General features: G+C 47.8%; 1 protein-coding gene and 2 long non-coding RNA genes across 3 annotated transcripts in view; 1 reads left to right on the plus strand and 2 right to left on the minus strand.

Annotated features, from left to right (window-relative positions):
* Window positions 1–4162: 4162 nt before the first annotated feature.
* LOC131417917 (uncharacterized) lies at window positions 4163–6737 on the plus strand. Its single transcript, XR_009222783.1, has 3 exons — window positions 4163–4211; window positions 4921–5182; window positions 6648–6737. It is a non-coding gene; the product is annotated as an uncharacterized LOC131417917 (long non-coding RNA).
* Window positions 6738–12186: 5449 nt separating this feature from the next.
* Window positions 12187–14601, minus strand: LOC131417983 (ral guanine nucleotide dissociation stimulator-like). Its single transcript, XM_058562077.1, has 3 exons — window positions 13955–14601; window positions 13034–13193; window positions 12187–12296 (listed from the first exon to the last, which is right to left on the minus strand). Exons 1-3 carry the CDS (start codon window positions 14303–14305, stop codon window positions 12187–12189), a joined length of 621 nt encoding a protein of 206 aa, XP_058418060.1. The 5' UTR covers window positions 14306–14601.
* Window positions 14602–17166: 2565 nt separating this feature from the next.
* The window catches only part of LOC131417916 (uncharacterized), a 203595-nt gene continuing 197341 nt past the window's right edge, over window positions 17167–23420 (minus strand). Inside the window, exon 3 of the long non-coding RNA XR_009222782.1 lies at window positions 17167–17176. This is a non-coding gene — a long non-coding RNA (uncharacterized LOC131417916). The remainder of the gene's footprint in view (window positions 17177–23420) is intronic.

Raw genomic sequence — 23420 nt, forward strand, 5'->3', positions numbered from 1 at the left:
AAGTTGAGTCTTTGAATAGCCTCTACTCTCTCTGTTCAGAAGAAGGATGACTTTTTCTTGTCTTGAAAACTTTTGACTCCAGGGGCTCTCAGTTGGGCTTCAGAGAGGATAAGATATTGGTGTCGTATCTGTTTCTCTTCAGCTGTAGGCTGTATCTTCTAAAGATCATAGAATTGAATATGGTCCAATAGATATATATGATTTGGGTCAAAAATTCAAAGTAATGAACCCAAGATAGGAATCTATACCTTTGGTTCTTAATAAAGAATTTCTTTTGATAGCCTCAAGTCTCTGTGATTACTAGTAAAAACTCACCTATGGGTGAAGAGATGTGGTTCTGCTGGCAATGTCTGCCTTGAACATCCATAGCTAAGTCTGCCACATCCATAGCTAAGCCTGCCACATCCATAGGTAGATTAGACTTGACTTCTGGAAGACCTCTGCCCTTGGTCTTTGACCTGGGAAAAATAAGAATTTTAAAAAGCTGCTGTTATTAGCACTCAATGCTAGAAATGCCCAGTAAAGAGTGATTTTGATTTGGTAAACCAAAGGGAGTATAAGCAGAACAAAGTCTTTAATATCTACAAATTTCAAAAAATTCTAATTTTTTAAAAATATAACTCTATTTTTGCCACAGTTCAAACTGTCTATATATGAATGAAATATCCCTCTGTCCATTTCTTAAGTTGTTTCCATTGATTTGATGGATTTATCCTCTAATCCGGATTCCAAGTGTGAAAGAACATCTTGGTCCTTCAAAGAAAATAAGCCATTGAAATTTGAGTTTCTTTTAGCTCGGCCTCCTACAGGTTTGAGGAATAAATTATCATGTAATGATACAATGATTTTGAAATCTAATTGTTAATTACAGGGGTGTAAGGGATGATTGAATGGTGGTTCATCCCCATGGTCAGGGGTATTGTACACATGAACGTGTAAACACGATTCAGGAAGCTGCTTCAGCCCCGTGACATCCCTGAGAACCACAGTGCAGGAGGATCTAGGCACACAGCCGTCTGCCTCGATCTCCTGGGTTATATGTAGATCCAGGGGTCTAGAGAGTGGCTTCAGAGCAGCTACCTTTTATATTTCTCCCCTTCCTTCTCTCCGGCTTATCTCAAACAGTCTTGACTATCATTTTTGTGTGTGTGTGTGTGTGTGTGAGGAAGATCAGCCCTGTGCTAACATCCATGCTAATCCTCCTCTTTTTGCTGAGGAAGACTGGCTCTGAACTAACATCTATTGCCAATCTTCCTCTTTTTTTTCCCCAAAGTCCTAGTAGATAGTTGTATGTCATAGTTGCACATCCTTCTAGTTGCTGTATGTGGGACGCGGCCTCAGCGTGGCCAGAGAAGCGGTGGGTCTGTGTGCGCCGGGATCCGAACCCGGGCCGCCAGTAGTGGAGTGCGTGCACTTAACCGCTAAGCCACGGTGCAGGCCCCTGACTATAATATTTTAAAGTAAGACCAATTATAGTTATTTACATGAGCTGTTTGTTCATTATTGCAGAGTAATAATCAGGCATACCATTAAATATCATTTAATCTACCTAAGTAAATTTGTTGTACCTTATAATTGATTAGAACACTAAATTTAGTTCAGAGTTTGATATTCACCAAATGTGTTAATCTGCTTACAACTGCCATGTGCCTCACTCCTCTTAGAAGTGTATCTTTGACCTATCACAAAAATTTAATGAATCAAATCATCATAAATTAAGATTATGTACTAGCTTTTGGATGATCGGGAGGCACATGGGTCCATTTTGGAAATATGCCCATCTGTCTTTGCTCCCCATGGGAAGTTTCTGGTCACTAGGTCTCCAGGTGTCTTGCACAAGCCCTAGGTCTGTAATAGCTTGGTGCCTCTCCTTCTACTTGGGGTAGAAATAAAAGAAGTCAGAGAGACTTACTGATGTTTTGGAGACTTATGACGTCTACTATGAAGACCAACCATGCATATTGTTCTGGATAAGCTCTCTGTTCCTAAGACTACTAGTTACTTTAAGGGCTTGTCAGGAACTGTGAAAGGTCTGATATTTTACCTTACCTGCAAACCAATAAGTTAGCCTACCATGGTCTTACAGATGCTGGCAAAAGACACGAGACCCATGGGTCAGAGACAGAGGACTTGATGACACAGCAATAGCAGTGGCCAGAGTATCAGAATTTGCACCAATTCACTAAATCCCACTTCCTACAGGGTGATACACAGTGGGCCAGGTGACATGCAGAAGGTTGCAAAATCTCAGAGCTCAAGGAACTAACTCAAATCTTTGATAACGGGCAGGAGGTCTGCTGATCTTTGGCCTGGGGGTTGTTATTTTTATTATACTGGGCAGTAAGCGAGCCTGCCCTTTGCTCCAGAGGAGGCCACTCTTTCTATCTTCCAAAGCTGATAGCTCTACACACATCCTTGAAAAGATAACCTGGTTTCACTGGCTTTCAAAGAGAAGCTTGGATGAGTCTCGATCATCATTCAGTTCTTCTGTTTCCTTTATTGAGATTGTGCAAATATGCTCTTTTCTCTGTGAAGTTCACTAACTTTATTCATACATAAGGGATGCTTTTGGTTTTATTTATTAAGTTGAAAGCGTCTTATTAGAGCAAATGGTGAAACTATTATGAGTTGGATCTGAAAGTATGCTTTTCCAGGAAAAATGTGAAAGAAGATCAGTGCTCACAGAACTCTGCCACAAGGAGCTGATAGCAACTTAAATGATTTTAATTCGAATACTGTTTTGTACAACTTTCTTCCATCTTCCTTCATCCTCTCTGCTTCCTGTAACTCCCATATGGGAATGGGGCAGTCTCAGGGATTCACTGAACTCATTTACAAAATCCAAATGCTTTTGTCTGTTGTGTTTTTTTATTGAGGTAAAGTTGACATACATCATTAAATTAGTTTCAGGGGTACAACATAATGATTCAATGTTTGAGTATATGTTGAAATAATCAGCACAATAAGTCCAGTTAACATCCGTCCCCATACATAGTTACAATTTTTTTTCTCTTGTGATGAGGACATGGCTTATTTCAAGGTGAAGAAGAATCAATGATGATGTCATACTTTTCCATATACAACTTGATGAATTTGGACGTAAGTGTACACCCTTGAGACTGTCACCACCATCAAGGCCACAAACATATCCATCACCTCCCAAAGTTTTCTCTCACCTCCTTTATTACTATTATTCTGTGGTAAGAACTCCTAACATAATATCTACTCTATTAGCAAATATGAAATATGCAATACAGTCTTGTTAGTTGTAGGCACTATGCCATATCCTACATCTCCAGAACTTATTTATCTTGATAACTGAAACTTTGTAAACTTTTACCATCATCTCTCCATTTCTCTATCCCCCCAGCTCCTGGCAATCACCATTCTAACGTCTGCTTCTATGAGTTTGACTATTTTAGATTTCACATAGAAATATTTGCCATTCTCTGTCTGCCTTATTTCACTTAGCATAATGTCTTCTAGGTCCATCCATGTTGTCAAAAATGGCAGGAATTCCTTCTTTTTTCAAGGTTGACTAATATTCCATTTCTTTATCCATTTCATCCATCAGTGACATTTAGGTTACTTCCGTATCTTGGCTATTGTGAATTAGCTGCAATGAACATTAGAGTGCAGGTATCTCTTCTAGACCTTGATTTCAATTCCTGTGGGTATACACCAGAAGTGGGATTGCTGGGTCATATTCTAGTTTTAATTTTTGGAGGAACCTCCATACTGTTTTCCATAATGGCTGTACTAGTTTAAATTCCCACAAGGGTTCCTTTCTCTACATCCTCACCACCATTTGTCATCTTTAGTTTTTTTGATAATCGCCATCTTAACAGGTGTGAAGTGATAGCTCATTGTGGTTTTGACTTGCATTCTCTGATGATTAGTGATCCTGAACATCTTTTCATACACCTGTTGGCCATTTGTATGTCTTCATTGGAAAAAGTCTATTCTGTTCCCTTGCCGATTTTTTTAATTGATTTGTCTTTTTCCTATTGAGCCAACAACAAAAAAAAGAGAAGAAAATTTCCAGGCGTTATGGGTGCTTCCCAGTTGATGCAGATGATTTTGTATTTACAGGGGTACCAAAAGATCATGTTTCGTGCTTTTTCTTCAGCTTGTTATAAGGCCAGCAGTAGCTAGGGCATAACAGATAATCGGGATCTTCTGGGTTTGGAGGTTTACAACATAAAAGAGTGGTAAGGAATTTTTTATTATTCCAAGGAAATTTTTGAGATCATAGTCCATGGAATCCAGGATTGATAGGTGTAGGAGGAAATTAAGGTGAGGATTGGTGATCTGGCATTACTTCTGATCTTGAGGGACAGGTATCTACTGCATGAGTGTTTGAATAAAAATGTTAGAGATCAGTAATTTGTGGTGGGTGAATATGTTTTCTGAATTATTTACTTTTGAACATAACCATTTGGATTATGTGAACATCTGGGACATGGGAGTAAGTCGCTGAAAAGAGGTGGTTGATAAGGTCACTGTTGATTTAACTTCTATGAACACCAAGTGGTCAATGGATTAAGCAAATGAGTAGTCAGAAAACACAGAAATGGTAGGATTTGGGATTTAGTAAAAGACTGGGGACCGACTGTCCTGAGAGGGAGTGCCAAGACTTGTGCGGTTGAGATTGACAAGGACAAGAAGAGAATAGAATCACACTCAAACAAGGAGGGGGTATTAACAGGATGGAGGGGGAAATGATCTGGAGTAGCCTTGAGTTTTGACCTTGAGCGTTCTGTTCTTGATGCAAATCTGCCTGATGACATCCCGGGACACAGGTCAGATCTATCCCCAGAGGATAGAGGGAGGGTTGAAGTACAAAACAGCCAGGATAATTGTCCTAAAAAGGCAGGCTTCCTTTATCATTTGACCCACTTTCATGATTTATTTTTGTAGAATAAGAGGAAAAGAAGGATGATAGTCACGTCTTCACAGAGGAAGCAGCGTGACTGTGGGAACCAGTCTAAACCAAAGCCTGGTTTAAGCATCTCCATCCCTTTGAGGCTGTCCAGTGACATATTCGAGAGGCCGGTTACTAGAATCCTATCCCATCCTGGCAATGACAGATCTCTGGGAGGACACCTTGGACCAGCCCCACCAGGTCTGCTGGCCCGAGAGACCGCAAGGACTCCAGGCCTGCAGCAGTGCAAGACAACTGGTAAGTCCTTTCAATCTTGCCAAAGCGTTGCCAAAACTTGCACCTAGTCACACAGGTGAATCCCTGCCAGGTGTGCTCACAGATGGTCTGCAATCCAGGTCCCATGCCCACTCCTGCCGGTCTTCAGATTTGGCAGAGATGATTCCAGGAGCTGATCTGGGCATTTCACAGCTCCACTGCCAACAATTTCTGGTGACTGAGGAAGGTATCAGGAAGGAGGAGAGGGCAGTGAAGAGCACAGGAGAGAGACTGGTGATAGCACTGATGACAGACAGACTTGCTAGCGAGGCAGAGAAAGTGAGGGGCCAAAGAGGACGTCCAGAGAGCAGATGAAATGAAGCAGGCATCTCAGTGAGGTCTCTTGGCAGCTTCCCTAATGTTTCCTTGCTTTGAGCTCTTGAAACTTTAACATATACCAATACTTTTATTAAACTCCACTGCGTGACACAGAAAATATTGACAGCGGTTCCTTTCTGAGGTGAGAGGTTGGGTTTCAGGTGAGGAGAGCAAGATCTTCCTTTTTCATGTTGTTCTCTCCTCTTCCTTTACTATTTACGTTATTTATTTGTACTTGAAAGTCACCAGCGAGTTATCAACGTCAGGGGATTATTCAGTTTTTCCCCTCACAGTCACAGTAAAACCTACTTAAAGTGGATTATTCTTTTTGTGTAATATTCCAATAGATTACAAAATATTATTTCAAAATTGCTTTTATGTCTATGTCTTAAAATTAGATATATACTTCTAGGTCTCCATTTTTATGTTCTTTGTTGCATGCTAATTCAGAGTTGCATCTAAGAAAATACCAGATTTCCCTCAGGTTTTTAGATCCATATGTGTTGGAAATTTGATTCATGAAGATGGACATGGTAGTTGGGGGATCGAGCTGTCATCAAAAGAGACCTTTTCAGCATCAGTAATCTGTGAAGAACCCACTGCTTGTTGGGATTTAATTTTCTGTGTGAGGGATCAAGCTTTCACTATTGGCTCTTCTCTTTCTCTTTGGAGGGAATTACAGCCTTCCCAGTCTTTCTGTTACCAAAAGACTTTACTAGATGGCTGTGCCATGTCAGGAAGGGTCTGGGATGCTGGGAACCAGGATTCAGCCTCAGCTTCTGGCTGTCCTGAGAAGCTTCCTGGAGGAATCCAGCCTGTGTGTCTAGGTGACACTTGTAGCCATCAGAAAGGAGGGGATAACTCACAAGTGCCAAGCAATTCATCTGGCCCTTGTCTTCAGGGTGTTCCTAAGGGATGAGGTTCAAAATGCCACGTGATAACCCTTTGAAAGTTCCTAGTCATGTGGTGGGTTCTCGGTGTGAGCTCAGAGCAGTGTCTGTTCAACACTAGATGGGAAGAATGTCAGTATTTTAATTGATAAGGCTGTTCATGCATGTCCATGGATCATCAGTGCTGTGGCATTCCCTGCTGGACACCCCACACCCCTCTCATGCTTCATCTTTCAAAGCTCCCAACAGAAATCACACCCCAACAGGTGGTTGTGATGTAACCACAGCACGAGTGGGGAAAAAAACAGAGCAACCCAGGGATGACACACTTCAAGGACTCGGACCCAATTGCCCCTTTTGGATGAGATGGTAACACCAACACTGAGTGCATAAACTGGAAGATTGTCTGAGACCATGGACCTCAGAATGACATGGGATCAGAAGTCACCCTGGACAGCAAGGGAGAGTGTAGGGTCACTCACAGTCCAGGATTGTGGTCCCTTATCCTGTCAAAGCAGAGCTCACCCATGACCGTCAGGCCAAGCCAGGGAGGAGGAGCCAGGATGAACCTGAGAGAGAGGCTGGAGACCTTCTGGGGAATTTCTGCCCTAAAGGGTATTGCATAAGGAAGGCAGGGGTGCTGAAAATCCTAGTTCACAGAAAGCAGTCATGTGAATGGAACAAGGCCCTGCGGTAGCCTTAAAAGCTGTGTCTCAAATCTTTCCCTATGGATTCAAAACGAGCAGGAAAAGGAATTCACAGTCCTGGACAAGGATGCCAGCAGGATTCAAACCTAGGTCAGGGATGAACACGGAGACCCTAGAGAGGCCTGAGGAGGGAGAGTCCTGCCTGCTTTTAGACCATTTGCAAATGACCTTCCTCGGGCCTTGTCCTCTCCCCGTGCAAGTTTTGATCTTTTTACATTGTTTTCCCCACTTACAGCTGATGCAATTCCAGAGATTCAACTAGAAAACTACAAGTTCCTAAAATTTGCTCCAAAGAAACCTCCACAAGAGAAGCAGAAACTATTCCCTCTTCCTCCAGAATGTAGAAAGGCAGCCCCTGCCTGTGACATGACATGGTCCTGGGTAGTGCTGTTTTAAAGACACCCACATTTCAGTGGTTGTTGCTCTGCCTGTGAAAGTACCTTCAACCTTTAAATCCCAAGAGAAGGGGCAGCGGGCTGTGTCTGCTCTGGGAGCAGCTGAATGATACTGAAATGAACTTGTCCTCTGGGTTAGGGGGACTTGGGAGTGTCCCCACTAGCCAGAGAAGGGCCTGGCCCTTCTCCCTTCTCCCATGTACAATAAGCTGATGACCCGGAAGAGTTCTTGATTCAAGGAGAAATGTGAGATTCTGTGTCTCCCTTACATGCCTACAGAAAGCAATGGAACCACACCACAACTCCCAGGCTGTAAAGGGAACAGGACTTTAATACAATATTCAAATATGGCATTTATTATTTACAACACATAACTACTGTCCCTCCCTAATGGGTGATGAGGTGCTGAGGTAGAGATATCAGGGAACTGGGGTGGGTTCGTCCCCACTCTCTTGGGCCTCAGGAGGCCCCAGGAATCAGCTTGCAATTCTCCCCTTCCCGTTAGGTGGGAGGAGCTGGCCCGGTGCATCGCAAGCGTCCCAGCTGTGTCCATGCTGATGAGGATGGGGCTGTGATCGGCCACTGGTACGGGGCTCGGTGTTGGGGCCTGGGGGCTGAGTAGAAGAGTCGGGTTATCTTCGAAGGGCCTCCCTCAGAATCATGGCCCTGCAACCTGTCCCCACTGCATTGGGTGCTCCAGTCCCTGTGCTCAGTGCTGTCAGCCACCAGTACCCCATTTGTCCCTGTCACATGAGCGATCATTTAGTATCACCTATTTCACAGAGGAGGAAACGGAGTCTCAGGAAGCTGAAGAGATTCACCCCAGTCACAGGACTGCTCAGTAGTGGAGCTGGGATCTCAGTGCCAGCTGTCCAACTTCCCAAGGCCACACTTAGCTCACTTTACTGAAACCCTAGGAGTAGTCACCCCAGCCCAGACACTCACTCACCCCTGACCTTGATGGTGGCCGGTTCTTCTGAGCCTTGAGTATTCTGCAAGCCAACTAGGCCTGGGGGTCCAGCTGGCAGGACAGGCTGTAGCTACAGGAGAGAGAGGGACCTGTGAGTCTACCAGGAGCCACACCTCAGGTGTCCCCCCACTGCCTGCCCAGCAGTTGGAGTCTGGGTGTCCCAGAGGTTGCAACACAATAAGACCTGGGGCTGACCAGGGAGCCATAGACACATGCTATCTGGACTGGCCAACAGGGAGAGTCCACTCCTGCCCTCACCCAACTCCTGCCCAGCCTCACCTGTCACTCTCGTTGAGCAGCTTCATGTCCTGGAACCAGGCCCCAAATCGATCCTCGGGTTCTAGGTTGTAATTCTTTGAAGCCACCTGGAGCAGCAGGATCTCCCTCATGACTCGGTATTCCTGGGGCCAGAGGGAAGGAGAGGATGCAGACAGGGCCTGGGTGGGGGATGCTGCAGGGGCCTTGTGGGGGGTGAGAAGTGGGGCAGGGAACCAGTCCTGGGAACCATTCTTCCCTCCAGTCCCATCCAGGCTCTACCTGTTCTCAGAATGGGAATAATCAGCCCCTCCTCCAGGATGTTGTCCTTGAAGCCATCCTCCCCTCAATCCACCCGACAATTGGATGGATCTCCCTCTTCTCCCTTATCAAACTCTTCCACTCAATGTAAGATACAGGGGGTGGAGCCAGGAGCTGTTCTGCCCAGAGGGTCTCTGATTTCCACCTCCTTCCCTTCCCCTGCAGGGAGTGCCACAGTTGCTTACTTCAGTCCTTTACTCAAGGTTGATCTCATTCTCCTGGAAGGCAGACAGCCAGAGTCCATCAGACAGAACCCCCTAGCTTAAGTAGCCCCCTATGCCCACCTCTTATCATGTTGTACTACTGCCAGGTCCCAAGAGGGAGCCGGGGATCCAGAGAAAACAGGACTTGGACCTAGGCTGGTCTCTGGGCTCCAGAGGAGGAGGACTGGGGCGTGACACTGAGGGACCTGGCAGCACAACCCTCTCTGATGACAGACTTGGAGGCTGAGGCCTCAGGCAGAGGGGACTGCTCAGCCACATATGTGCTGCCTGACTTGGGGCGACCCGACATCTCTCTCACCATGGGCAGCATGGGACGGAGAGGCTGAGTCCAGCTCAGATAAAACCTCACGCAGCTCTGCCATCAGGCAGCTCTGATCTTCCCCAGCCTGGGGAATCAGAATGGGTGTCTCAGGCGGAGCCTCTGTTCACTCATCCCTAAGATGGGCCTGATGCCCCAGCTCCCAGGGGCAGCTGCAAGGCTCTCGTGAGAGAAGTGCCCATTGCTGAGAGCTCAGAGCTCAGTTAGGGGGCTCCTGCATCCCCAGGCTCAGGATCCTGGTCCTCCCTGCCTGGTCCCCATGTTCACCCACCTCGAGATAATCACCCATCGCCAGGTGCAGCATCAGCAGATCACCGAGGAAAGTGCCAAGATAGGGGACGACACCCTGTCACATCGGGTGAGATGAGCCTTTGCTGTCAAGTCGACCCTCTGCAGACCCTCCCTTGAAAAGTTCTCACCCTCAGCCTCCTGGCCCACCCCAGGGTTCCCACGGGGAGCAGCCTAGGACCCTCAGCAGCCTCCCCTCAATTCCTCCTCCCTTCACAGCCCAATAAAACCAGACTCCTGCTCCTAACCTCCCAGCGCCAGCTTCTGGCAAATCACAGGATATGCGGTCCCCGATCCTCCCCACAACAACCCATCCTGCACCAGCTCTTCCAGGTCCCCCTCCTGGTCACTTCTACTGGGGGACTCAGGCACTGTGGCACCAGGAGGAAGGGCCCTACTCTCTTGATTTGAGGCCTCCAGTTGGGAGGGCAGAGCCCCTCCCCCACAGGCACACTCACCTGCTGCTGCTGCTGCTGCTGCTTCTCCTGCACTCTCTGGGGGATGATCTCCGGGGGGGCAAACGTGGAGGGCCCCTCCTGCCAGGGTCGAGGACAGTGTCAGCGGGCCATACTCCCCTCACCCCATTTCTCTCCAGCACCACTGGCCTCCGACCCTGGACATCTGACTCGAGTCAACTGGTAGCAATGCCACTCCATCCTCCAAGGTGTTGTGATTCTAGAACAAGCCCAGCTCGAACTCTCACTCTGAGTGTGAGCTTGGGCTTGTGGCCTGGCCTCCCCAATCCTTTTTCCTCATCTGGAAGGTCTGAGAACTCCAGCCACCCTACAGGTTCTCCTGAGGACTCAGTGGCATATGACTGTCATCGTTGTCCTCGCCCTCACCCCTCCGTGTGGAGCAGGCGGAAAGCTCCCACATTCCTTTCCTCCCTCTTATCTCATCACCACCGTATGAGGCCTGCACCACACAATCAACATCCCTCCCTTCCCTGATGAGGAGGCAGAGGCCCAAATAGGGGCAGTGAGTTGCTCAGGGGCCCACAGAGGAGAGGCCGCTTGCCCCTCCCAGCCAGAGGCCCTGTTCCAACATCCTCACCTAACCCCCAGCCCCACCACTGACCACAGTACTGTCCCCTGAGCTCTCAAAGCGTGATCCTGGGCCAAGCCGTGGATGGAGATGAAGGGGTGTCTTGGGAGTCTGGTTGAGTGGCTCCTGCCTGCCCCAGTCCCATGGAGTGTCTGGCCCCCGGGGTGGAACAGAGGCCATGCCAACGCCTTCTTCTCCCCAAGGAACTCCTCAGGATATTCCCCTGCTCTGAACTCTTTCTTTATCCACTCGGGAACCGGACACCCAAGGTGCATACTCTGATCCACAGGGAGGGGAGTGACAGGAGGCTCTGCTTCCTCATTTACGTCAGATCCCAAGGTCCTTTCAGCAGTATCCACTAAGAATCCATCAGTTGCCTAGACTCTTCACATAAGCCACCTGGGGCATATGTCATTGCCAACTGGGCACTCAGGTGAGACTCCTGTGACTGCTCTAGGGGTCCAGTGGGGAGTCACAGAATGCACACACATCTTTCTCTGGTCCAGATGTTCAGACCCAAGGATGAACAGACTGTTTGTCCACCTGGGCCATGGGAATCTCCTGTCGTTCCCAAACTTAGGGTAGCCAGGGTGCCCTCCACTTTGAGACTTGGTGAAGACAGAAGGAGCGGCAGGGGCCTGGCTTCTTGAGGACAGGTTTAGGCTGAGGGCTAAACCCACCCCAAACACCCAACAGCCGGGAAGAAGCTACATCCAGCAGGATGGACATGCATGGAAGCCAGAGACCTGCTGACGGCACCAGCTCGGCAACTCCTCCTGGAACAGCCCAGCCAACACCACTGTGTCCCACGACCAGGGCCTCCTGCCCACAAAACACACCCCGCCCACCCATGGACCAAACAGATCCCTCTGTTTGTTAATCTGGACAAGATAGACATGAATGTTTCAGAGAAGGTTCAAGTGGGAAACAATCAAAACCACAGAATTTCCAATCCCCCTCCTCCCACCCCCCTCCTCTCTTTCCAGACCCCGAGCCTCACTCTAACTTGGTCATCAGTTTTCTGCTCAAAGACTTGTCTTGGCTATAGAGCTCCTTAAGTTTCTTAGAGCTCTCCCTGAGGGGAGGGGAAAGAAGGAAGGATAAATTTAGGAATGATGTGCGGAGTCTGAGTGCAAACCCCTTTTCTTTGCAAACCTGAGAGTTTCAAACAGACTGGAGGAGTGTTCTCACTGGGTTCCTCTGAGCGCTAAGGTCTCGTGGGACGGGGAGGGAACTCTCCTGTTGGTCATTGGGGTCACCATTCCGCAGCTCTACAGAGCACCTCTGTTTTGACCGCTTTGAGTTTCAACTGGGCGTAGAGTTCTGTTGCCATAAACACTTGAAAATCTCCAATGCGGCTCAACCCTGGCATTTAGGGAAACTGAGTCCTGAAGCAGAACTGGTGCACTAAGGACCCAGGGAGGCTTAGAGATCCCCCACCGAGGCCCAGGCCCTGTCCCCAGCATTTGCTGCCTCCCAGAAGGTCCCACTTGACTGAGGGGGCAATGGCAGACATACGAGAGATCCCCCATCCACCTTGATCCTCCTATGGAGAGGGGCCTACCCACCGGGAAACATCCGCCCACGTATTCTTCAGGTGGCTTATGGAGGTTTTCTGCAGAGCAGAGATGACAGCATGGAGCGAGGAGAAGTTCTTCAGGATCTCGCACTCCTGGAGAAGGGAAGAGAATGAGCTGTGAGGTGGGGCGCTGGAGACCCGCTTGCTCTAGCTTCAGTCCCCTTCTATTTAAATCTCCCCTCCTGGATGAGACAGATGCTCAGGGAGCCCCAGAAGGGCACATTTAGGACCCAGAGAGTAACACTCACAGGGAGGAGGATTTTAGCTCAACCCAGGGAAGGAGCCAGGGAGGAAGTGAGCATCCTCCCACTGGGACCTGGAGTCAAGGTCAGCGGGCCCCTGGCAGGAAGGGCCTAGGGACTGTGCAGGGGCTTAGACCACACACTGCAATCCTGGGAGCTGATAAAGGTGGAGAGGCGGTTCCCAAGGCTCCAGAGAGCGGCTCCACTGGGCCTCCCGCAGCACACCTGGGCCACCTGGATCCAGTGCGCCACCACCCTCGCCCTGTCCTGGGCCGTCATACTCGGGTCCGCGAGGCAGGTGGTGACGACGAGGCTGACCACTCTTCTGAAGCGGTCGACGGTGGCCTGGACGGTGGGTGCCAGGTGCTCATTGCCGGGCTTGTTCCTCTTGCCCCAGGTGGAGCCCAGGCACTGAGAGGACACCACCTTCCGGAAGAGCTCCTGGGGAACAGGGGGAGTGTCACCCAACCCTGCCACACCCCAGCTCCGTGTTACCGCCCCCAAAGTGCCGCACAGGGGTCAGGGTTTAGAGCTGGAGCTCAGGAAGCTCAGGATGTGGTCTGAGCCTTGTGAGAGTCCCTGGGTTTTCTTCTCTGTCCACTGCGGGCACCCAGCACAGGATGACCCATAACCCAATACTGGCAGGGAAGGGAGGGGGCATTTGCACCCAGCCCGTCCTGGCTAACTCCAAGCTCCAGACGGTGGCTCAACTAGGCTCATCCCAAGGGGGCATCTTCGACCACCCTGATGCCCGCTCTGGTCCCACTCCGATTCTGATGCACATTTCCCTGCGGCAGCTACAACCACAGGCTTTGTCTCCCTTGTAGTGAAGTACACATCAGGTCTCTAATAAATGCTGAGGCTGTTGAGCCTCCTGAGCAGCCGGTTGGGCCACCAGGGACCTGGCTGCACACAGTGAGTTCCCCTCCCCCACTGATGGGCCAGGCTCCGCGCAGCTTTCCGTCTCTTCTACCTCACGGAGCCGGCACAGCCACTTTGTGCAGCAGGTCCTGTTAGTGTCCACCTCTACGCTCTGCAGGTGGACAGCAAAGCCTTGGGGGTTCAGAAAGTTGCCCAGGTTGTACGGTTGGTAAGGGGGAGCGCCAGGATTTGGGCCCAGGTCATAGGAGTCCGGATCAGGTCTGGGGCACTGATGGCAGAGGGAAGGCCTGCCCCTCCGCCCTGAGAGCTCAGCTGCTCACCGCATCCATCACGGTCAACTGTTCCGCCACCAGCTTAGGAGGGAAGGCCGTGAGGTTAGGCTTCTTCTCACCCTCCTTAATGGCCACAGGTGGAGATGGACTTCCCACTAGAAGTGATGGTCCAGGTGACTCCAGCTCAGCAGCTCCCACTCCTGCTAGAGCCGACGTGGGCCCTTGCTCCAGCTCCAACACTGCTGAGGGAGGGGACGCTGGCTCCAGCGCTAGAGGGGGTGGTATTGACGGAGCTGGAGCCAGCTCTACCTCCACCACTGTCCACTGCCCTGCTTCTGCCACCGGCTGGATCTCTGCAGCTGGCGCTGCAGCGGGATAAAGGGAAAGGTTCACCCACATAGCTGACTTTCCACGTGTCCTTCTAAACACAGGAAAGATCCCACTTCCCTTCCGGGAATACCCAGCCTGCAGTCCCCCTTACCCTCTGGCTCTGCCTCAGTGGCCTCCAGAAGCTCACACCGGACAAGGGAAAGAGGGTCACGGCAGCTCAGCTCCGAACCAGGTAAGGTGACCTGCATGTACATCCCCTTTAGCTTGAAAAAGGGACAGCCCCAGCCTGGTCCCGCCCTAGTTCTGGTCCAAGACCGGCATCTCAAGGTCCTGAGTGTGGAGACCCTCTGCTCCTGCTCTCATCTCAGAGCAGCACTGGTGGTGCGGGTGGCCTCGTGCACCTGCCCCTTGTCTAGTGAGTTGGTGGAGTCGAAACCATTGGGCAGCTCCTCGACGACCTCCTGAGAGGAGTTCTGCAAAGACTGCCCGGGAGCTGGGCCAGAAGGAATCAGCTGCTTGCACACTGCCACTGGGGCCGACCCCCAAGAGAAAGTCTGCTCCTCAGTTCAGGCACAGAGGGGCATCCCTGCAAAGAACTGTGGTCAGGGAGGGAAAGAGATGAAACCTCTAGGGCTCGGTAACATATGAGTAGAGGAGCTCACCTTCTCACGCTGCCAGCCATGACCCTGTATGAACATGACAGACCCACCAGGCTTCCGACACCTAACTACCAGCTCCTGCCTAGGAATGACCCACCCCTCATGCCCTGCCTTCCCCCCTCCACACAGACACATGCACACACACACACACACACACACACACACACACACGAAGAGGGGCAAGGAGTGTGGGGCTGATCAGGTGGGATCACAGTTGTGTCCTGGCCTGCACTAGCCTTTCCTGGGCTGCCCCGTTGTTACCTTTCGCTGCCTCCTGCCAGATGCCCAGAGGCATCGGGGATGAGGGCTGAGCCAACGTCGGCAATGACAAAAAAGATTCTCTTTCTGGGCTTTTTTGAGCCCAGCTCCTCCAAAAGTTCGGATACAACAGCAAAACATCTTTGTCTGTTGACTGTCTCCAGTCAAGTGGGCTGGATGGGGGTCTGTGAGTGCTTGGTTATCAGAGTTCTAAGATCTGTTGAGGTCTATGACCAAGGAAGTGAGGTCATTTTTCAAGATTCCATTACCTGGGCCACTTCCCTCAATCAGACTTGTCCAGAGCTGCCCCCTGCCCCCAGGCTGCTCACCCTCCTCCCCCATGTCATCTCCTGAACTGTACACAAGGAGCCCACACAGCCCTAGCCACAGCTCCCTGGAAACCTCACTAGGATCCTAGCTTTAAGGAGACAGAGATGAATGCAGATCTCCTTTTTCTTACCAGTTCTGCATCCTGGGAAAGTCACTGTGTCTCTCAGGTCCTCCTGAGTCTCCAAATCGGCACCATGGGGATCAGGCAAAATCTACTTCCTAGGGACGTCACCCAGTGTATATGAGATAATATCTGTTACCCCTTTGGGCTGGTGTCACATATACCTAAGGCCCAAACTTAGAGATGGAAGAATAACAAGGAGGGGTGGGAGATAGCACAGAACACCGCTCAAAATAGGCCTGGGTTCCAGGAATGTGATATTGGGACAGTGACTTCCAGCTTGGCCTCATTTTCAGGTCAGCATCATGAGGGGTTTAATACTAATGGAAATTCAGATATTGCCATACTGTGGCATAAAACCATTCAATCGTTTGCTGCTTTACGTAGAATGAGAGCCAAGTGCCTCATCTTGGCTTATGAGTTGGGCAGCCTCCACAGTGGTACCCAGTAAGCCCCACCCATGATATAGCCATCCCTGTGGAACCACTAGGTGGTTAGTCACTGGCTTCTGAACATAATAACAACCAAAGTGATGGGATGTTTCATCTAAATTTTAACTAAAAATGTCTCTCACTTCCTTTTACTCCCTCTCTCATGTTCCATCTCTCTCTCTCTCTCACTCTGTCGAATCCCTGGAAGTGAGGAATCAAATACTGGTGTTTTGGTGCTGCCCAATGTGGAGGTCTATAGAAGGGAGAAGCAAGGGAGTGCCCAGGCCAACAGACAGAAAGAAACTCAGGCTCTCAGTCCAAACTGAACCCTGAAGGCTGAGAGTGACCTTGGGGGCCAGTCTTCCTCTAGTCAAGCCTCAGCTGAGGCCACTGCCCCAACCTGTTAAACTCATTGAAGCAGAGGCGCCCTGCTAAAACCTGCCTGATTGCTGATCCACACAAATTGTGAGATAGTCAACATTTGTAGTTTTGAAATGCAAGGTTAGGGGCAATAAAGTCAGAAAGGGAAAGGTAACTGACACAGCCCACCAGGCCCTGGCTCTACCTTCCACCCCAGCTCCTGTTCTCTCCTCTCAGCCTCCCTCCAGCCGCACTGGCCATCTTTCTAACTTCTTCTGGCCAAACTCACTTCTGCCTGTGAGACTTAGGACCAGTGGTGCCATCTCTGTGACACACTGCTCCCAGACTCATGCAGAGCTGGATCCCTCTTGTCATTCTTGTCCCATCAAATGTCACCCCAGTGAGGCCTTTCAGACCCTCCTACCCAGTGACCCCCAGCCCTCCCTCACAGCACCCTGCTGTGTTTCTCTACAGCACTTGCTCTTTTCTTTCTCATGTCTTTGCTTTTGTCCCTTTCCCCTCTAGACTGTGAGCTCTTGGCACGCAGGGACCACATGGTCATTTTCATCCTACACTTCACCCCACCAGGGCACCTGCCACAGGGTGACTGTTCAGTGCACAGCTGCTGAATGAGTACATGGGAAGATCTTGCACCCTTCCCCCTGCTTCTGACCAACTTTGATTGTGGAGATGAACACTAGTAATAGGAGGTACAAGTTGTTTCTGAGGCAGGGGAACAGCTAGAAAGACTTCTGTTTGACTCATCACTGCTCCAGGAGCTCTAGCAAAGTTCAGTGGACACCGTATAAATTCCAGGTTTACAGCAGAAGGACTTGATGTATATATATTATGTAATGGTTACCAAAATAAGTTTAGTTCACATCAATCACCAAACAGAAATAAAACATTTTTTCTTGGGGATGAGAAGTTTTAGCATCTACTCTCTTAGCAACTTTCAAATATACCACACAGCAGTGTTAACTTGCACAGTGCTGTATATCAAGTATATCTCAATACAACCGGAAAAGAAAAAAATCAAAAAACTCACTGGCCACCACTGACAAAAGAGGCTGCCCACCCCCTGGTGTCCAGCACTATCACTGCAACCCAGGGAGGAACTCCACCAAACAGAAAGGAACCTTTCTTCAGGTGTCCTCAAAGCAGAGGCTCTCCAGGGTCCCAGGGTTAAAGGAGCAGGACCTGTTGGCTTCGAGGGAGTGGGAGCAATCTCGGGAGCCTACTTTCCCCCACTCTTGCTGTCCCCCACCAGGTGTCCTCTTCACTCCTGAGGCATCCTAACCTCCCCCAGGACAATGATTCCCCCTACCTCCAGATGAGGACCCTGAGGTTCCCACAAGAATTACTCTTCTCCCTGGACTCTGGACTTGGTGTCCAGTGCTCTGGCATCTTCTTCCTTATCCCCAGTTCTCATGTATCCAAGCCCCCAAGCCGCCTCAGTTCTAAAGGATCTCCAGGGGCTGGAAAGCATTTACTCAGGGTTTCAGAGCACAGTAGGTCATCGACAGAGAACCCAGTCCAACAGACATGTTGTGAGTGCATGGAACACTTGGAGTCACCCACTGGATGCACTCCACTTTATACAGGAGGACCCTCACTGAGGTCTTCTCTCCTCTTCCCAATGCCTACACAAGGGGGAGGATGGGCTCATCACAGCTCTGGGTGACCACAGAGGTGGACTGCAGGACCCCAGTCCTGTGCTCCCCAGGCTGGGCCAAGGATGGGTCTGGAACAGGTAGAAACCTAGGAACCTTACACATTCCTCTGCCCATCTCTGGGGCCCCGGGTACGTATCTAGGAGAACAGATGTTACTGCCCCGTGGGAGAGTTGCCTGCAACTTCTCTCCCTCCTGCCTCTTGTCACTTCCCCGGTGTTGGCTCTTTCTTGACTGCACCTCCGTGGTCCCCACATGAGAAGTCAGTGAGAGTGGGTGTGCTTGTGCACATTCGATGATGAGGAGAGGAAAATGACCCCGTATGGAGAGGGGTGGGCAGCAATCCCCTAGGATCTTAATGCCTCTCTTTGCCAAAGGAAACCTGAGGGAAGGGGTGGAGCCTTGGCCAAGGAAGCTGGAGCTCTCTCTAGTCTTCAGGACTCTGACCACCTCCTGTGGTCTGGGACAGTACTTGCCTCTTTCTGGGCCAGTTTGCCAACTGTACAGTGAAGGGTAAAATGTGCAACAGTACAAGCATGTGCTCGGCCACGACAAGTCATCAGGCCCCATAGATACATTAAGTACGTTTTAAATGTATTGAAGACATTAATATTGCTGTGCAATCATCACCACGATCCATCTTCAGAACTCTTCTCATCTTGCAAAGCTGAAACTCTACACTCATTCATGAAAAACTCCCCATTCCGCCTCCCCCCAGCCTCTGACAAACACCATTCTACTTTCTGTCTCTCTGAATCTGGCAATTTCAGGAATCTCATAGAAGGGAAATCACACAAGGTTGTATTTTTGTGACTGGCTTATTTCATTTAGAGTAATATCATGAAGGTTCATCTACGGTGTGCCATATCTTAGAATTTCCTTCCTTTGTTAATAATGAATAATATGCCATTGTACGTATATTCCACATTTTGCTCATCCATACATCCCTGGACTGATACCATAGCCAGGCTCAAAACCAAGCCCAAAATAAAATGGGGCCCCAGCCAGATTTTTATCAACGGTCTCCTGGAGACTACTTTCTTAAACCATGTCCCATGTGATATTTACTAAGGATCTAATCTTGGGCCGTGAGTTGTTTTTCAGAAACTCCGTTTTTCCTCCTTGAGCAAATTTCAACAGCTTTGAGCCAGTGAGACTACAAGACAGCTGGCAAGACTCAAACCGCTACTGCACAAGTGACTGGCGGATAACCTGGGAGACCAAGAACTCCCCTGCCGATCATGTTAAGAACACCACCTTTTGAACATAGGATGTATGACAGAACATTAAAATCTTCTGCACTTGCACAAAATGCCTAGGACTGCCCCCAACCTTCACGCACCCGCTCCTTTTTCCTTAAAAAGCCCTTTTCAACAGCCCATCGGGGAGAACGATTTAACCTTTGTCTCCTGTCTCCTTGCTGGCCAACTTCGTAATAAAGATTTTTCCCTTTATTACGAAGAGTGGGTAGCCCATGGTTGGCTTAAGGGGTGTTTGGGCAGTGAGCCCTTCGTCAGTTACAATACTTGTGTGGTTTCCATGTTTTAGCTATTATGAATAATGATGCTATGAACATGAGTGTTGAACTATACCTTTGAGAACATGCTTTCTACTCTTTGGGGGGTATATACCCAGAATTGGAATTGCTTGATCCTATATAATTATATTTTTAATTTTTTTTTTAGGAATTGTTATATTGATGTCTACATCAACTATATATTATATATTCCCTCCACAGTGCACAAGGGTTCCTTTTTGTCCACATCTTGGCCAACATTGGTCCTAGTATTTTTCTTCTTCTTTTTTTTTTGGATAAATGCCATCCTAATGAAGGTGAGGTGGTCTCTCGCTATGTTTCTGATTTGCATTTCCCTAATGATTACTGATGTTGAGCGTCTTTTCATATGCTTATTGGTCATTTGCAGATCTTCTTTGAGGAAATGTCTATTCATGTACTTTTTTCAATTTTTATTTAGGTTGTTGTTTGTTGTTGAGTTTAGGAGTTCTCTATCTATTCTGGATATTAAGCCCTTGTCAGATACATGGTTTGCAAATATGGTCTCCCATCCTGTGGGCTGTGGTTTTACTCTGTTGATAATGACTTTTGAGGCACAAAACTTTTTAATATCCATGAAGTCCAGCATGTGTCTTTTCTTATTTTATTGCCTGCTCCTTGGGTGTCATATCCATGAAATCATTACCAAGTCCTATCTTGTAATGTTTTGTCTTATGTTTTCTTCTAAGGGTATTATAGTGTTAGCTCTTACCTTTAGGTCTTTGATTCACTGGGAATAAAGTTTTGTATACAGTGTTAGGTAAGGGTCCAAGTTGATTCTTTTGTATGTAGATATCCACTTTTTCCAGCACAACTTGTTGAAAAGACTTTTCCCCATTGAATAATCTTGTCACCCTTGTCAAACATAATTTGATCGCATGGGTGAGGGTTAATGTCTGGGCTCTCAATTCTGTTTCCATTGGTCAATACGTCTGTCTTTATGCCATGACAATACTGTTTTGATACAGTAGATTTGTAGTAAGTTTTCAATTAGGAAGAATCAGTCCTCCAACTTACTACCTCCTTTCAAGATTATTTTTGGTATCTGGGCTTACTTGAGATTCCATAAGAATCTTAGGATGGGTTTTTTTATATTTTAGCACAAAATGTCCTTGGGATTTTGATAAGGACTGCACTGGATTTGTTGATCTCTTTGGATAATGTTGACATCGTCAGAATAAGGAGTCCTCCAATCCATGGAGAGGGGATGTCTTTCATTTCTAGTAGTGCCAGGTGGCTGTTCAGGTTGAGGGGGCGGCACTCCTTGAGGTAGTAGTGCAGAAACCCACAATGAATGAATGCATGTATCTTTATACATTAGTTTTTTCATGTTCTTTGGATAAATACGCAGCAGTGGAAGAGCTGAATTGTATGGTAGTTCTAGTCTTAATTTTTCGAACAATCTCCATACTGTTTTCCATAGTGGCTGCTCTAATTTGCACTCCCACCAGCCGTGTACGAGAGTTCCCTTCTCTTAACATCCTCTCCAACACTTGTTTCCTGTGTTGTTAATTATAGCCATTCTGATAGGTGTGAGGTGATATCTCATTGTAGTTTTGATTTGCATTTCCCTGAAAGTTATTGATGTTGATCATCTTTTCATGTGCCTGTTGGCTATCTGTATAACTAAATTTAAGTCCACAATTCCATCAGTCAATGCCCCTTGCTTAAAGTTATTTTCTGTTGACATACTATTAATACGTTGTTGTGAACTACAGTCCCTAGTTTAAGGACTCTTTGTGTTGTACAGTTCCATGGGTTTTGCCACACATATAGTGACATGTAGCCACTATTACGTACAGAACAGTCTCACTACGCTAAAAATCCTCTGAGCATCAGATTAGCGCTTAACAGCTTTTTAAAATATTAACAATTGTCAGAATAACTTAAATTTTTACGTTGAAAAGTGTTCCACAGGTGCTAAGTTGTGTTAGTCTCACTATTATGATCACTATTAGAAATAATGAAAAAAATGAACCCCTACATAAATAGCAAAAACCATAGAATTTTAAAGATAAAAAGGATCTTGAAGATTAGGAAATCTCATATTCCTCAAGACCCTGCCCTCCAGTCTCTCAGCTTTCTGTGTCATTTATCTGCTGACTCTGCTGAGGAGAAAGAAATTGATAAAGAAAAACAAAGCCAAAAACAAATATTGGTTCTAAGTATTCCTCTTGAGCCCAATTTAATCAAGCACGGCTTCTTTTTTATTGCCTATTTGCATCAGGAACATAATTACTAGCTAGAGCCTAATTTGAGACTATTCATTACGAATGAAAGATGTCATATCTAAGAACAGAATGGAATTCACTGAGGCTTTATTCTTGGGACATTTGTAGGATTAAGTCAGGACACACTGTGAGAGTAATAAATAAGTTCTGTATATTTTTCTTCTCCAAGACCATGGATTTCAGCCACACTTTATACTCAGGTACTTTGCAACAATGAAAAACAATTAAACACTGGCCTTGAATATTTTGCCCTCAGATTCATTAGTCTTTAAAACATAAATTGAGCAATTTAAATGTAGATGACTAAAAGACTATGGAGACTTCTAGAATATCACATTAGGTCCTTTAGAAGTGAAGAATTGACTTTATAAAGCATTTCTATTCCTTCTCATACCTTGACAATAGTGCTACTGTGACTCTGTTTTAAAGAGGATAATGGCGGGCTTTACTTTAATTTGTACTTTTTTTTTAAAGTACATTTACTTAATATTTCTCAGTCTCTTGAAAACTTTTATCATTAAGCTCAACCTTCATTTAAATCAGCAGACCTATTAGGTGAAGGCAACATGAACATTTACTTGCGAACTCCTCAGAAAATTACTAATGTAACCTTTACTTTGGACGATCCATTGTAGAACTCAAACTGGATGTATTCGTCAGCCACCTCAAAATGGCTCTTAACTATGTGTTCGTACCTTTACCTGGGAAGATATTATCTGAGGGTAATTGTTCTTCCCAAACACTTTCTTTACCTCAAACAGCAATACTTCCAAAATTTTAAGGAAAATGTGGGCAATTTGGTGAAAATTAAGTGACTTAAGTTTGTTTTAGCATGCCAATGAAATTAAGAAAATAAGTATTTTGATTATTATTGAATTTAAAAATCAGAAATGAAGAAAACAAACTTTGTCCAAAGACATTTCTGCAAGTGAAATCCTCTGAGAAACTGACAGCTAGCCTCCCGTTTTAACCACTAAACCATAAGAAATGTAATACCGTGGGCAAACACTTGAGAGTCATCACCTACACACACCCCCAACACCATCAGGGCCACAGATCAGGGGAAGGAGTCAGGGTAGGGGAGACAGCTGCGCACTCAGCATCCTTCCTTCCTGGGTCAGAACTTGGTCCCAGCTGCTCGCTGTCTAGTCTTCTGGGGAAGCAGAGAATTCTTCTGGGGACACAACACACATCGGGTGTTAAGGATGTCATTGTCCTTTTTTAAACAAATTTTAGATCACGTGATGTGCTTCTCAGGACAGGAGGAGCCGCCTCAAGGGAAGACAGATCTTCTCCAGGAGCTGAAGTTCATCCAAGGAGAGCAGAGTCTAGGGCTGCAGAGCGCCTCTGCTCTCCATCTCAGGGACACGTCGGTCTCCAACACCTCACCCCCTCCCGGCTGGCCCCCAGCGGTTCCCATTGTATCCTCGGAGGCCCGCGCATGCGCAGGACCGGCGCTCATAGCGGCAGAGGCGCCAGCGAGCTGGAGAGCCCCAGGCGCGCGCACTGGAGGCGGGGTCCCTGGTGCTGAGGTGGTGCTGCAGGGGTTTGTGTGGTGGGAATTGG

Source organism: Diceros bicornis, chromosome 18, assembly GCF_020826845.1.
Source record: "Diceros bicornis minor isolate mBicDic1 chromosome 18, mDicBic1.mat.cur, whole genome shotgun sequence".
Classification (NCBI taxonomy): Eukaryota; Metazoa; Chordata; class Mammalia; order Perissodactyla; family Rhinocerotidae; genus Diceros; species Diceros bicornis.